Genomic DNA, 14,674 nt, shown 5'->3' with positions numbered 1-14,674 from the left:
TGGTGAAGGCCCTAAAGTCCTGCTCATATGATGATTCAGTGGTAGGACACTTGATAGATGAGACTAAGTTCTTGCTTGCATCAAATTTCCTTTCATGGAAGTGTGTGTTCATCGGTAGAATTTGTAATAGAGCCGCTCATGAGCTGGCTGCGTTGGGTAATCTGTGTAATGAGGGTGAAGAGTTGATATCCATCTCTGTGCCCGAAAACATTGCTGTTATTGTTGCTAACGATTTGTTAGCGGAGTAATGAAAGAGGTACCCAGATTCAAAAAAAAACATACTGTGCTTTACATTTGAAAGGGTACTTAAGGCAAAACCGATCGCCATATATATTGAATCAATTGTACATGTGTGATATAGTTGGTTGTTATCCTATTGGTTGTTAACGATGGTTCTAGATGTGCAGTAGACCGTGGTTTACATTTGACATGGTAATTATGGCAAACCCGGCTATGTTACTTATTTGGAATCAATCGATTGTGTACATGTGAGTTTTGTACTAATGCGGACAATTCTCAAACAGAGTATTAATTAGACAAACATATATGTGGAGAGTTGGATACTGGAATTATTATCTTTACATATTAAACAAAATCAATTCAAAGGGAAATACAGTTGTATCCAGTTATTGGTTGAGTTATAATCAATATACTAATTAAATTGACTGTTAGGTCACAATTTACTGGAACAGCTTGCAGGCAGATGAAAACCCCATGTTTCTCTCCAAGTGTACACTCACATAATCGATAATTTTTGTCAGAACTCCTAGCAAAAATACATTGATTTTTTTTAAACTAGAAGGGGCCAAATGCACATGGTAAGTGCAGCGCCGTCTCAACAATTTTTAGGGCCCTTGTGCAAGCAAAATATTAAGGCCCGGCAATCTAGCGTTTCAATATGACGACTGAAATATATAATACTATTAATAAGACAAAAATTTCATCATATATTTAGTTCATAAGAAAATGTCATTACATCGAAGAAACTAAAAGAATGATAAAATAATTATTATGGTTACCTCAAATATAATGCTTGGGAAAATAAGATACTTAGTTCAGCATATATTTGAATTAGAATTTAAAATTTAGAAAATAAGATCCCTACAACTGATAACTAAATTAGAAGTGTAAATTCACAGCAATTACTTACCGCTAGCCACAGAGTCACAGAGTCGTGGAATGACAAACTGATGAACTGAACTAAAAACGGATAACTGATTGGAGTCAATGCAATTGACAAGACAAGGAGAGAGGGATTCAATTGAGGCCTTCGAGGGAGACCGGGCAGGATCATGGATCAAAAGAAAACTAGAAGATCAATTGAAACGAAGTTCGGCGCCGATCTGAACCTGCTAAGTGCATGTCGTGTTTGATCTGCAGTGCCGCAAGGCTGCAGCACGCCGACGAGGTCACGCCTGCCGCGCCGCCGCCGTCAAACTATGAATCGACGTCTCCACGGCCGTGATTCCCGCGAGGCCACCGAGCAGCCATCACCACAAAGGAAAGGAAATCACGATCGCGTTCAGGAATTGGAAGGGTCACATACTCGCATCATCGTGACTCACCTGGGATAGGAAGCAAGCACTGAATACATGTAGTATACATGGGTATACTCATGGGCCCCCGAGGCTATGGGCCCCTGGCCTGTGCACTGCCTGCACCCCCCCCATCCGACGGGCCTGGGTAAGTGCCATAATCGTGCAAGTTATGGAAAGACACCATTTCTTCATCTATCTTTTCTTTTTTCGCTAAATATTGCTGCATAACTGATTTTCAGGCACCATTTATTTATATAACTTTTTTGTAGTTTCTTTAGCTGTTGCACAACCAGTTCCCTACATGCACACGTCCTCTTGATTATATATATGTTTGAGAAACTACAAAAATATTCCAACACTCAATATTCCGTAGTTTGAGAAACATATTTGGTTGTTTGAGAAAAGTATTCCATAGTTTGAGAAAATATTCCATAGTTGGAATATTTTTCTCAAACAACCAATTTCCTACATGCACATGTCCAACACTCAATATCCCGTAGTTTAAGAAACACATTTGGCCAAAAATATATTATAGTCAGTTATGTCACCAGTAAGATTTTATCTTTTTGTAGATTTTGCACATTGAAATCATCAAGGGCAGCATCAACATTGTAAACAAAATGTCAGCAACATTCGTTAGAGATCTAAAAAAGGTAATGTATTTATACCCAAAGACTATTTAGGCCCTGTTTGGTTCCACCAACTAAATTTTAGTTAGCTAAAATTATTTTAGCTACTCTTGGGTGACTAATGGAACTAAACTATTTTAGCCCCTTTTAGTCAATGTGTTTGGAACTTTAGCTACTAAAGTGACTAAAGTTTAGCTAGCTAAAATTTAGTTGGTGGAACCAAACAGGGCCTTATTTTTCAACAGCAAGCAATGAAAACAAGTAAAATAGCACATGACAAACGCAACCACAGTTCCTCCCAAGAATCTAGGCAAAAATAGCCCAAATGATAGGAGGACACCCAATTTTAGTCTCCCTAATTTCTCCAAGAAATATATATATATGCAGAGCAGCCCTCAAAGTCCTCCGATTTCCACTCTCTTCCCCACCCCGACCTCAAAAACACCAACCCCGCGAGCGCCACCACCACCACCACCACCATACCATTCCGTCCGCAGGAATAAGGAAGCGAGCTCCCCTCCACCGGCTTCCCCGTCCCTCCTCCCAGCGATCGCGCCTCCTCCCAGGCGTCCCAGCGGCGGTCGGGTCGCCGGGTTCGATCGGCGCTGGTCCTGGGTCCGGGCCCTCCCATGGCGTCGCCGGAGCAGGAGGCGGCGGTCGCCGCGGCCGTCGTGGAGGACGTGATGCGGCAGCAGGGTGGAGGATGCGGCGGCTCAGGAGGAGGAGGAGGAGGAGGAGACACAGTTGGGTCCTGGAGGAACCTCGACCTTGCCTGGCGCAAGGCGGAGGAAGCTGGTGAGTCGCGGTGTATTTCTCTTGGTGAAAAAAAAATGCATCTTTTGTTTTTTCGAAGGAAATTTGCATCTTTTAATGGTATGGTAAGTAAGTATTCGATTTGAGTTAAGGCTATTGCGTCCATGGTAGGCTGGAATTTACTTTTTTTTTTTTGTGATTCAGTCATGATCTTTTAGTCGGTGGCTCGGTGCACGCTTTTAATTAGTTTTGTTTTGGATATATAGAAGCTTACTCGATTATGCTCATAATAGTCCTGGATCAACGCAATTGTTTCCTCTGTTAATATTTACAAGGAATAAATTATTTTTTTTTTATCTTTTCTCGCTTGAAATAGTATTAGACGGAATATGGTGTGCTAGTATGCTAGAATAGGTTTTTATCCTCTTGGAGAGCTTGAATTTTGCTCTAGTCACATTAATGCTAGTTTGAGTTATGTATCCGTTAGAGTTTCATCTCACATTTAGCTGACTTAGCTTCATGCTTAATAATCTAATCAGACTTGGCTCAATAAAAGTGACAAGTTGGAGATGGATTAAGTTTTGTGTCCATAATCATAACCCTGCACCTGCGATGCTCTTCCTGCGCAATACAATTCCTAACAAATTCCATAACTCATTTTAATAGCCAAATGTGTTCCTATATGATTACTCTCTCGTAGGCATTCATAACACTAGATTTAGCTGCAATGATTCCTTATTCTTTGCTACGCGGGCCAACAACATAATTGTAGTTTATAGGTAGTTACTTCTTAGATCATCGTGGTTGTCATGACAAAGAGGTGGCCTTGATATCGGTTCCATACATATGCCTGCATAGAGAATACCATTATTTTTTGTTTAAGAATGTGATGACTGCTGATCCACTGTTCCACTTAGGTTCGATACAACGCCAATCTTGTAATCAAGTTCTTTACATACTGTCATTAGGTTTTCGTTCAAAAAACATACTGTCATTAGGCTAATAGCACAGATTTACACTTAAGTGATATAGCACTTGTTTAAAAAAATGGTATGGTCTATTTTTGTATCTTTGGATGTAAACACCTGTGGCCATTTGTTGTTAGCAGCTTAGCATAATCAGGATCATTTGAATTGGTGCTTCCTTTGGTTTGAGAAATGCAGCAATAAGAAGGTATGAGGCAGCCAACTGGTTGCGAAGGATAGTTGGGGTAGTGTGTGCGAAGGACCTTGCAGAAGAGCCTTCTGAGGAGGAATTCCGTGTTGGCCTGAGAAATGGCATTATTCTCTGCAATGCACTTAATAAGATTCAACCTGGTGCTGTACTCAAGGTTGCATTTCTCTCCTTCAGATCTGTACTATTTCATTTTCTACTGTGATTTTGCATGCTAAGTATGATGCTTTTAGGTTGTGGAGGTGCCATCGGATTCTACTGTCCATGCCGATGGTACAGGTCTCTGTGCATATCAGTACTTTGAGAATGTGAGGAATTTCCTCATTGGCCTGCAAGATTTAGGTCTTCCAACATTTGAGGCATCAGACCTGGAAAAGGTTACACTTTGTCTGGTTTATTTACTTCTAACTTGAATGATCGACACATTTTTATTAACACCACAATTTTGGTACTATTTAGTGGATTATACCCTGATTAATAAGGAGTGCTGCTGTAAAAAAGTTATTAACTAAGCTATTTATATTATCCATCCCAATTTTATATTTTTACTTGCCATCAACCTCAGGGTGGACAAGGTGTTCGAGTTGTAGACTGTGTTCTTGCTCTGAAGTTATTTTGTGATGCTAAGCAAGTGGGAAAACAATCTCCATTCAAATATGGTGGCATTGTAAAGCCCTTGTCTGCAAAGCATTCCATTCGCAAGAATAATGAACCTTTTACGAAGGTGATGATGAGGAGTCACTCAGCTGAATTACTTCGAGATGGCATATCACTGGAGCAAATAGGTCTTGATTTTTCTCTAGAACCTACTGAAACAGTAAGAATCCATCACCTAGTTCTTCTTTCACATTACTTAACTCTCTTTTTTAATTTGTGGTGATACTCATCTTCTTCGCTGTAGACTACTCCAGACTCCATCCGGATGCTTGTTCAAACAGTTCTCTCAGATAAGAAACCAGAAGAAATTCCATCAGTGAGCCTACTGTGTAGCTAGCTGTTTATGCAATGTGGTTGAGATAATAAATATTCATACTGAATCTGTAAATTTTCAGGTTGTAGAATCACTCTTGAGCAAAGTAATTAATGAATTTGAGCGCCGTATTGCAAGCCAGAGTGAATTGGTATATTCACTTCTTTTACCAACCTCACAATTCTTTCTGCGTTTTGAGTTTTGACTTAACCAACCATATGCACAGTTGGAATAATAGAGACTATGGAACAGGTGAAAGACACTATGGAACAGGTGAAAGACACTATGGATACAAATGACCGTAACTCAGTTTTGAGAATTGACTCTCCCTTTGACACCAATGTCAGTAAGTCATTATCCAGAGTGGACTCTCCACAAGTGGAGTCTACTTCCCACAGTGATCTGGAAAAGGTATCTACATTTTGTGAATACAACAATAATTGAATGTTCTTAATTTGGTACAATACTGCAATTAAGTATTTGCTACTCCCTCTGTCCTAAAATGTAATATTTTATTTTCTCCTTAGACAAACATCTCTAACTTTGACCAAATTTATAGAAAATACATTAATATCTCGAATACCAAATAAATACACTATCAAGACATCTTATGATGGTCAATAAATGAAACTAATTTAATGTTGTAGATGTCGGTGTATTTTTCTATATATTTGGCCAAAGCTAAATAAGTTCGATTCAAGACAAAACTAACAAATTTGTTTTGAGTCAAAGGGGGGGGGGTATTTCCCACCTGAATATATTGCATTGGAGAGGTAATATCGATTACCGCTCAACGAGATACAATAGAGAACACACACTTACAACACAACACCACCAAACACGCATGGGACAACGAGGAGGACAACCACAAAACTAACAGAGGAGAACAAAGAACTCCCATGATAAGCATGAAGTTATTCACCAACTAACACCACCATCAAGTGGCTGAACTTCAGTGACCTCCACTCCTAGGGCGACCGTTAAGCTTCAAGTCAAAAATGACAGATGACAATCGTAACTACAAAGTTTTTAAAGCACATCCAGGACCCAGTTGACGCCCGCTAACACCAATTATGGGGAGGAAACCACAATGGAGGGAGGGTTGGCAAAAGGAGCGTGAGGAGATCCATAAGAGGGGATCATGGTCTCATTACCGGCATTTGTTGAGACAAGGCAATCGAGGATCATGGAGAATCGCAAAGCTAAGACACTAGTAGCGTAGTTTGTTGGTTAGAACTTGTGCCTAATCATCAAAAAGGGAGGGCTATGTCTTTGGCGTAGGGAGGTGCCAATGATCTCTAAAGCAACACCTCCAGGAACAGAATGACATTGGAAGATGCCACCATTGCTTGACCGGGATCACCGGTTTGGGTTTTTACCCGGAGATCAAACTCAACAGGATGGCAGATGGAACCTTGATGACGCCTCCAAGAAGAAACATTACACTCGTGAGCGGCATCATTGTTGGTAGCAAACCGAGCAAGAATTTCGTCTAGAATCCACCCAAGCTTGCACCACATGTGTTGATCATGTAGCCATCTCCCGCGTTATCGAACAAGGACACAACCCCTATGCCCCGCATCGTAGCAGCAATGCCCCGATGCCTCCACCATGCTGTCACTGCTATCGTGGGCACAGGCATGGCTGATGCCTTCGGTCTATCCACCCGGTGCTCTACTCTCCTCATCAAGAGAGTAGGCTCTCAGTGGCTAGAGATGGCTAGAGAGCGTGGCACAGAGGGGAGGGTGCCACAGCACACGGCCATGCCGCTGGTTTGCCGCGGCCAAACCACACACACCACACCAGACATGCTACTCCGCCGCCAGCTCGACCGCGGCCAAACTACGCGCCCACACCACTACAGGAGCCCATCACATGCACCTAGTGGACATCACTAGATCCACCCAAGTGGCCGCCGGATCCTGCGAAACAACACTAGATCAAAGGCTGGACACCAAGAACGAGGTGGCGCCGGGCACCAGGTACCTGCCAGCCCAGGCGTGGCTAGCTGCCGCGCGACCAAGCTGGCCACCAGCCATAGACTTGGGTGGCCCTAGCAGGTCATCGCCGCCCCGCTCGGAGTCCCAGCTAGCTGCTATCCTGAGGCAAGGCCTGGCAAGATCCGCCTACTGCCGGCCGGCGTCGATGCCGGTAGACCCATGGCGCTAGAGGCCTGCACGGTGGAGAATGCCAAATTTGGCCCCGAGAGGCCCAGCTTCGCCCCCACCGGCTAGGCATGACGCTAGAGCTAAAGGTGAAGAGGAGGGGTGGAGTAGGAGAGAGGGGGAGAGAGAGGTGGCTACGACTATTGAGTTGTATGCACCGACCAGTTCAACCCAAAAGCTTAAGCTGATGGGGTCGAGGTAGCCAAGCGTAAGGGCACAATAGCCGTGGTCGAAGAAGTCGTGCTAAAGATGGCCGAGGTCGATGTAGTTGTGGTTGGGTTGTGTGTCGATGGAGCTGCAGGCACACAAGGGGCACCATGGTAATGACAGAGACGCGTCGAGGCAGTCGTCGTGGCGAAGACCCAATCAGCAGGACGAAGACCTTGTGCAGACGGATGGCGCAGCAGGGATTGCGTAGCACAGTCGTCGATCCACAGATGACAGCGATGGAGATGCAACAGCGAAGCGTACACACGGACAATGGTGATGTGGCCTAATGAGGCGACAAAATAGCAGCCCTGTTGCTTGGAGAAGATGCACGTAGTACTCGGAGACGTTGTCAATGAAGTCGATGTCGATGCCGGAGTAGAACGCGTGAGGTTGACGGGCGGTGGGCGACTCAATCCCGATCAGTGATCGGACAAACCAAAAAGATACAACAACAGCAGATCAGGTGTACCCAGTCCTGATCGGGTGGCGCAAGGCGCACGGCGGGTCACGAACACGTGGGGTCGAAGGCGCCAACGCAGATCGACGAGGTGGAGATGGGCAGATCTACCCCGCAACAGCGACACGCCAGATCTGGTTGCCTCCATGGCAGCGCAGGGGCGAGGCGTGTGGCCGGCCCTAGCCGCCACCACGGCGACACGGGATGGGGCGAGATCCATCTGCCTCAATGTGATGAAGATCAGGTGTTGATGGCGACAGCCGGTGGTGAGCCTGGGGACGAGGCGGCGGCGGGAACCTGGCAATGACGTATGGGAGATCCCGATCTGCTGTGCGACGACGACGACGGCAGCCGGATCAATAGGATCGGGCACCTAAAGAGGGGCGCTGCCCTCGGCGGAGATTGACCTCTCCCCGAGGGCGCGCAGTGCGGGAGCGGCGGCGCCTAGGGTTAAAATCTAAACCTAGGCGAATGATACCGTATTGAGTTGCATGCACCGACCAGTTCAACCCAAAAGCTTAAGCTGATGGGGAGAGGTGGGCAATTCACTTATATTCCAACAACGACGAGTACCCTTTTTGGGGGCCGCTGCCACCGCATGCCAGAGGCCGCCGGCGGCGGCCGAGGGGGTGGCGCGGAGGGAGGTGGGTGGCGGCACCGGTGAGCGCCCCCAAGTCTCCCTAGGGGAGCTCGCGAGGGACAACGCTTCTTTCAATTAGATAAATCTAATACATGTAGTTACTCAATTTGGAATGGAAGGAGTATTATAGAACTATTCATCTAAACATGTGAAATTGTTAATTGTTTTCATTCTGGCTGAAATTGGTCCATGCACTAATATTTGTCATTAGGCCACTGAAAAAATTAAGATGGACGAAGTTGAGAAGAATGCGTCGAGTCTGATGGAAGATGTAAGCACATTAGTACCTGCACCACTAAGCAATGATAATGTCAACAAACATATGCCAAAGCCAGTGAGAAATTTTGATCGAGAACAGAAACAGATCCAGGTATTTCAAATGCTTTGTGTTCTTCAGTGAATTTAGTTATATTTTTCACTATCATTCATTGACTATTGAGACTGACTGTAGGATTTGAAAAGTAACATGTCCACTGTTAAGTCTTGCATGGAGAAGTTAAAACTGCTGTACTCTGAAGACCTTAAAAAGCTTGGTATATTGTGTGCTGAACTTTGGGCATCTGTAACCATTAAACATTTTTCTTCCAAAGTTTTGGTGTTCATCATCATATTGTGCTGTATTAGGTGATCATTTGCGTATTGTTTCTCATGCGGCTTCTGGATACCGTAAGGTTGTTGAGGAAAACCGCAAGCTTTACAACCAAATACAAGACCTTAGAGGTATAATTTTTTCAGTCTTATGTACTAGAAACATGAGGACTATATACTGTTTCATGATTTAATGTGATGTGCATGCTGAAAAATCTCTTTTCTTCTTTGTCACAAGGAAATATCAGAGTTTACTGTCGAGTGAGACCTTTCCTTCCTGGAAAAGTAAGTTCCTCGAGCAGTGTTGCTGGAATAGAAGATAGAACCATCACACTTATGGTACCATCAAAATATGGAAAAGATGCAAAGAAGTCTTTTACTTTCAACAGTGTCTTTGGGCCCCTGGCCACACAAGGTTAAACTCACAAGTTGCTCCACTGAATTATCTGTTTGATATTAGACCTTTTTTTTAGTTAAGTGACATAAAATCTTTCAATTAGTGCAGAGGAGGTCTTTACAGACATGCAACCTTTGGTCCGTTCTGTTCTTGATGGCTTCAATGTTTGTATATTTGCATATGGCCAAACTGGATCGGGAAAGACATTTACAATGGTGCTTCACTTATCAACTATGTTACTTTTTACACGAGTATTGATACTTTTTACAATATGAAAACATTGTTTCCTGGCTGCTACAGAGTGGTCCCAAAATTTTGACAGAAGAAGGGCTCGGTGTCAACTACAGAGCACTAAATGATCTATTCAGTATCCAGGAGCAGCGGAAAGATACAATTTGTTATGAAATTGCTGTACAGATGATGGAAGTCTACAACGAGCAAGTGAGAGATCTCCTTCAGAATGGTGGAAACAAAAAATATCCTTTCGTACTGAACCTTTTTTTTCTGAAAGCAATTTTGTACTGAGCTTGATATTAATCCTGCTCTTAGATATCTTAACTTTTTTTGCATATATTGAACATCTATTTATTTATGATATTGGACCTCCTTAACGGCAAGAAACATTGGAAATTCGAAATAATTCTCAGAAAGGAATTGCAGTTCCAGATGCAAATGTGGTTCCAGTCACATCGACTTCTGATGTAATTGACTTGATGAATCTTGGCCAAAAGAATCGTGCAGTTTGCTCAACTGCCATGAATGACCGAAGTAGTCGCTCCCATAGGTTTGTTTGTTGCTTTTGCATTAGTGCCTCCAGTTCCAGGCATGATGTTGAACTTGGTGTTTTTAGCTGATGTTTGAGTAAACCAATTACAGCTGTCTGACTGTTCATGTTCAAGGACGAGATTTAACATCTGGAACAGTCCTAAGAGGTTGCATGCATCTTGTGGATCTAGCTGGCAGTGAAAGAGTTGATAAATCTGAAGTGGTAGGAGATAGATTAAAGGAGGCAGCACACATAAACAAGTCACTGGCTGCATTAGGCGATGTGATTGCAGCCCTAGCCCAGAAAAGCACACATGTTCCTTACAGAAATAGCAAACTTACTCAACTATTACAAGACTCTCTTGGTAACTATCAAAGCTCCATATCCTTGGTTTGCAACTTGTCGAACAAACGTGTTGTAAGTATTTTGTTTCCATTTTTCAGGAGGACAAGCGAAAACACTGATGTTTATTCACATAGCTCCAGAACCAGATGCTATTAGTGAGTCCATAAGTACTTTGAAGTTTGCCGAGCGTGTTGCCACTATTGAGCTTGGAGCAGCCAAGTCAAACAAGGAAGGAGGAGAAGTCAGAGAGCTCAAAGAACAGGTTCGTCTATGAACTCTGTTTCATGGCTTTCTTGAGTTCACAGGGCTTGTGACCAATATCTTCTATGAATTTGTGCCTCATTACTTTCTTACTGCAGATTGCTTGCCTCAGGGCAGCATTAGCTAGGAAAGATGGAGATCATGAGAGCATACGAAGCACTCAATCAAGCCCAGACATATATAGAATGATAATGGGTAATGCATCACCTGCATCGAGGCACCCAATAGAAGATGGAAGTATAGAGGTATTCCTTTCATTTTTAGCCAAAATTTATGATATGGTCTTTTCCTTGATCACAATTTGAATTGATCCATTCATGGATTGATACTTGTAATGGTGCTCAGAACGACTCAGCATTGGGAGATTTAGCTGAGCACTCACAGTTCGGGAGCAGCAATTCCCTGCCAGAGTTGGGAGCTGATGGCACACAAGATCCTGCCTTCTACCAAAGAAGCAGCCCTGAACAGCAATGGAGCTGGTCTGGGTCTGTTGCAACAGAGGATTCCGATGATTTCGAGGTTGCAACTAATTGCTCGTCAGATCTAGATTGTGTGAGACCATCTAGTGCCCCAAAAGCTTCAGGTTTAGCAAATGGAGGGGGCTCAGCTGCAAGAAAGACCCAACTCAAGGGTGCAAAAAGTTCAGACCTTAGGTAATCATCTCCTCTAATTTATATCTTTAAATTGTGCTAGAAAGTATTTAGCAAATGCTGAGATCAACTATTCTGAACTACGCTGTTTTCTTTTTAATTACTTTAGAGTGAATCCTGCAAAAAGGTCATCGCCATTACAGAAAAAGTTGAGTGCACCCTCACCGACGCTAACCAAGAAGAGCGGAGTCGAAGCAAAGAAAACTCCAAATGGTAAAACAGGAACCAGGAAGTAAGCAATCCAGATGAAACTTGGTTTTGTTGTGACCAACTTCACCATGGTCAAGGACAGATAAACATGTTGATCCTGGGTGATGCATTGATGTTTGTCAGATGAATATGTCAGTCCTTTTGAGAGAGGTTGCTTGATCTTCAGCCATATGCTGTAAATCACTCGTTTCATTTTTGTTGTAGTACAGATAGAAAACAAGCCGGAAAAACCTCCAGGATGGGAAGAGATCATGGCCACAAGGATGTTTTAACCTTCTGATGACTTCATGAATCATGAGTCACGTCCAACCCTGTGATTGGTTGCATGTAAATTTTTGTGGTATTCCTTACAGGATGAAGATGCTAACCATACGTGACTTCACAAAAGAGGATATAATCCTTCTAGTCCCAGAAGATTGCCATTTTTCAGTCATGGTCATGGTCATGAATACATTACTTTAACAACAATTACATGTGCGAAATTAAAGCTTGTGAACAAAATTGAATATTTCAAAGTTTGAAACTATTCTTCAAGAGAAACGGAGCTCTACTGTGGACATGTTTTATACATGGGCTAAAAATTAGCCTAAATTAGATATGTTTGGCTAGCTAGTTGGCTAACAACTAGTTAAAGACTTAGCATTTCACCTATTTCTCCTGCGGATCCATCGCCCTTCCTCACTGTGAGTGGCCGATCTGGGTCCACTCCACCAGATCGGGCTCCACGTGTGCGGTGACGGGGGCCACACCCCGGTAGCACGCGTGGACAAGGCGATGGCAATCTGGATTTGACAATGATGATGACGACGATGGCGCCCCGACTACGGCAGCAGCCTGTGGATAGGCTCACCAGGCTTATCCACGTGTTTTTCTTTTTTGTTTTTTATTCGATTTATCGAGGTGGACATTCAATCGTCTCGGAAAAAGGTCCCATTTATCGTGGCCTTTTATCCAAGCTAGTTGCGACGCCCACCCTGGTTAATCATTTTTGCGCATCTCGGTAAAGTTTTCTATAGTAATGAAACATGATGGTGGTGGGTGAGGTTCATGATGAACGAGGGATGGGAGGTGTGCAAGATCTCCAATTCTAATTAGGGAATGACAGGATGGAGGGCAGTGGTGGGTGAGTGGGAGGCACATGTGGCCAGACGCGGGGTGAACAGAGGTAGGGTATTAGTGGGCCCTGCTTAACGGGTTGGCGTCCGAGGTAGGCAAGGCTAGGTGGAGGTAGGAGTGATAGGGTGGACAGGAGTGATATTGAAGGAGACAACAAGGTGGCACTGTTAGAATATAGTAGCTGAAAATAGTGTGTGTGTTAGCGGTGCATGTTAGTGTGTTGAATATGTTAGAAGCATGACACATGGCACAATATTCAGCAGTATTGAATAGACGCCATACATGCATAGGCTAGAAGAGCTTGTAGATTAAGTCAAGTCTTTATTGTAAACGATCTCCATGTACAGCCACGAAGGGGGCTCTTCCCTTCACTATATAAACACGGAACCGGGAACCAGGATGGTCATCCCGTTACCTCCTATTTCTATATGGTATCAAAGCCTAAAAATCCTCACGGATACATCGATCCTCATGGCAACCTCCTCTGAAGCTGCCGCTTCCTTCTTTAGTTTTCTCCCACTAGTAACCAAGAAACTAACTCGTAGCAACTACAACATGTGGCTTGCTCAAGTCACAGCCACTCTGCAGGGCGCTCAGCTCTGGAGTTTCACCAAACCCACCACCAAACCCCCTCCTGAGTTTCTTGAGGTCGACGCCGCCGCTGCTGCGGCGGCGGGCAACAAGGCGGAACCGGCCGTCAATCCGGAATATGAGAAGTGGTTGGCCAAGGACAGCCAAGTCTGCAGCTACCTCTTCACATCCCTCTCCGAGGACACCTTCTCCCAGGTCGCGGACGCGACCACGGCGGCCGAATTGTGGGCCGCAATCCAGACGCTCCAAGCGTCCCAGTCCCGCGCCCGGATCATGTCCACGCGGATGGCGCTCGCCACGGCAACCAAGGGGTCGTCAACCGTGGCGGAATTCTTCACCAAGATGAAGGGCTTGGCCGACGAGATGGCGTTGGCGGGCAAGAAGCTGGACGACGATGAGGTCGTCTCCTACATCCTCATGGGTGTTGGAGAGGAGTTCGAGTCGGTTACATCTGCGGTTGCAAACCGTACCGACCCGATTTCTCTCCCAGAGCTCCAGGCTCAGCTCGTGAGCCATGAACAACGCCGTGAGATCCGCGATGGCGGCTCCCACTCCTCCGTCAACTCTGCAGAAAAGGGCGGCCGTCGTGGTGGTCGTCCTTCCTATTCCCGTAGCGGCCGTGGTGGTGGTGGTCGCGGCGGCTTCGGGCGTGGCCGCAACAGCGGTCGGAATGGTGGTCGTGGTGGTGGCCACAACAACAACAACAACTTCACCAACAACACCTTTCTCGAAGGTGTGATCTGCCAGATTTGTGGCAGGGAAGGCCATGGTGCGGATCGCTGCTACAAGTATGTCGGCTACCCACCAAAGAAGAGTGCATCCGCAACAACAACCTCCTACGGCGTGGACACCAACTGGTACATGGACACTGGTGCCACGGACCACATCACTAGCGAGCTAGATCAACTTACAATCCGCGATCGCTACAACGGCAACGACCATGTACACACCGCTAGCGGATCAGGTATGAAGATCAATCACATTGGTCACAGTACTTTGAGTTTCCCTAATAGCAACCTTCGTCTACGTAACATACTTCATGTCCTAGAAGCAAATAAGAATCTTGTCTCTGTCAATCGCATTACTCGTGATAATAATGTGTTTCTTGAGTTTCACCCTGATCATTTTTTGGTCAAGGAGCAGGGAACGAAGAAAACCCTACTCCAAGGCAGATGTGAGCGTGGCCTCTACCCACTCCAGTCGTCCAATAAAGAA

General features: G+C 44.7%; 1 protein-coding gene across 1 annotated transcript; it reads left to right on the top strand.

Moving 5' to 3' along the window:
• LOC8082081 (kinesin-like protein KIN-14P) lies at positions 2,591-12,275 on the top strand. Its single transcript, XM_021460865.1, has 19 exons — positions 2,591-2,962; positions 4,084-4,250; positions 4,327-4,470; positions 4,659-4,910; positions 4,995-5,066; positions 5,146-5,214; positions 5,316-5,474; positions 8,747-8,905; positions 8,987-9,068; positions 9,160-9,255; positions 9,362-9,538; positions 9,629-9,735; positions 9,821-9,996; positions 10,143-10,304; positions 10,397-10,650; positions 10,730-10,893; positions 10,991-11,137; positions 11,238-11,545; positions 11,652-12,275. The coding sequence occupies exons 1-19, from the start codon at positions 2,797-2,799 to the stop codon at positions 11,776-11,778; spliced, it is 2,988 nt and encodes a 995-aa protein (XP_021316540.1). The 5' UTR covers positions 2,591-2,796; the 3' UTR covers positions 11,779-12,275.

The sequence above is a fragment of the Sorghum bicolor genome, chromosome 5 (assembly GCF_000003195.3).
Source record: "Sorghum bicolor cultivar BTx623 chromosome 5, Sorghum_bicolor_NCBIv3, whole genome shotgun sequence".
Taxonomy (NCBI): Eukaryota; Viridiplantae; Streptophyta; class Magnoliopsida; order Poales; family Poaceae; genus Sorghum; species Sorghum bicolor.
The sequence above is the reverse complement of the archived record's forward strand: the minus strand, read 5'-3'. Positions and strand labels throughout refer to the sequence as shown.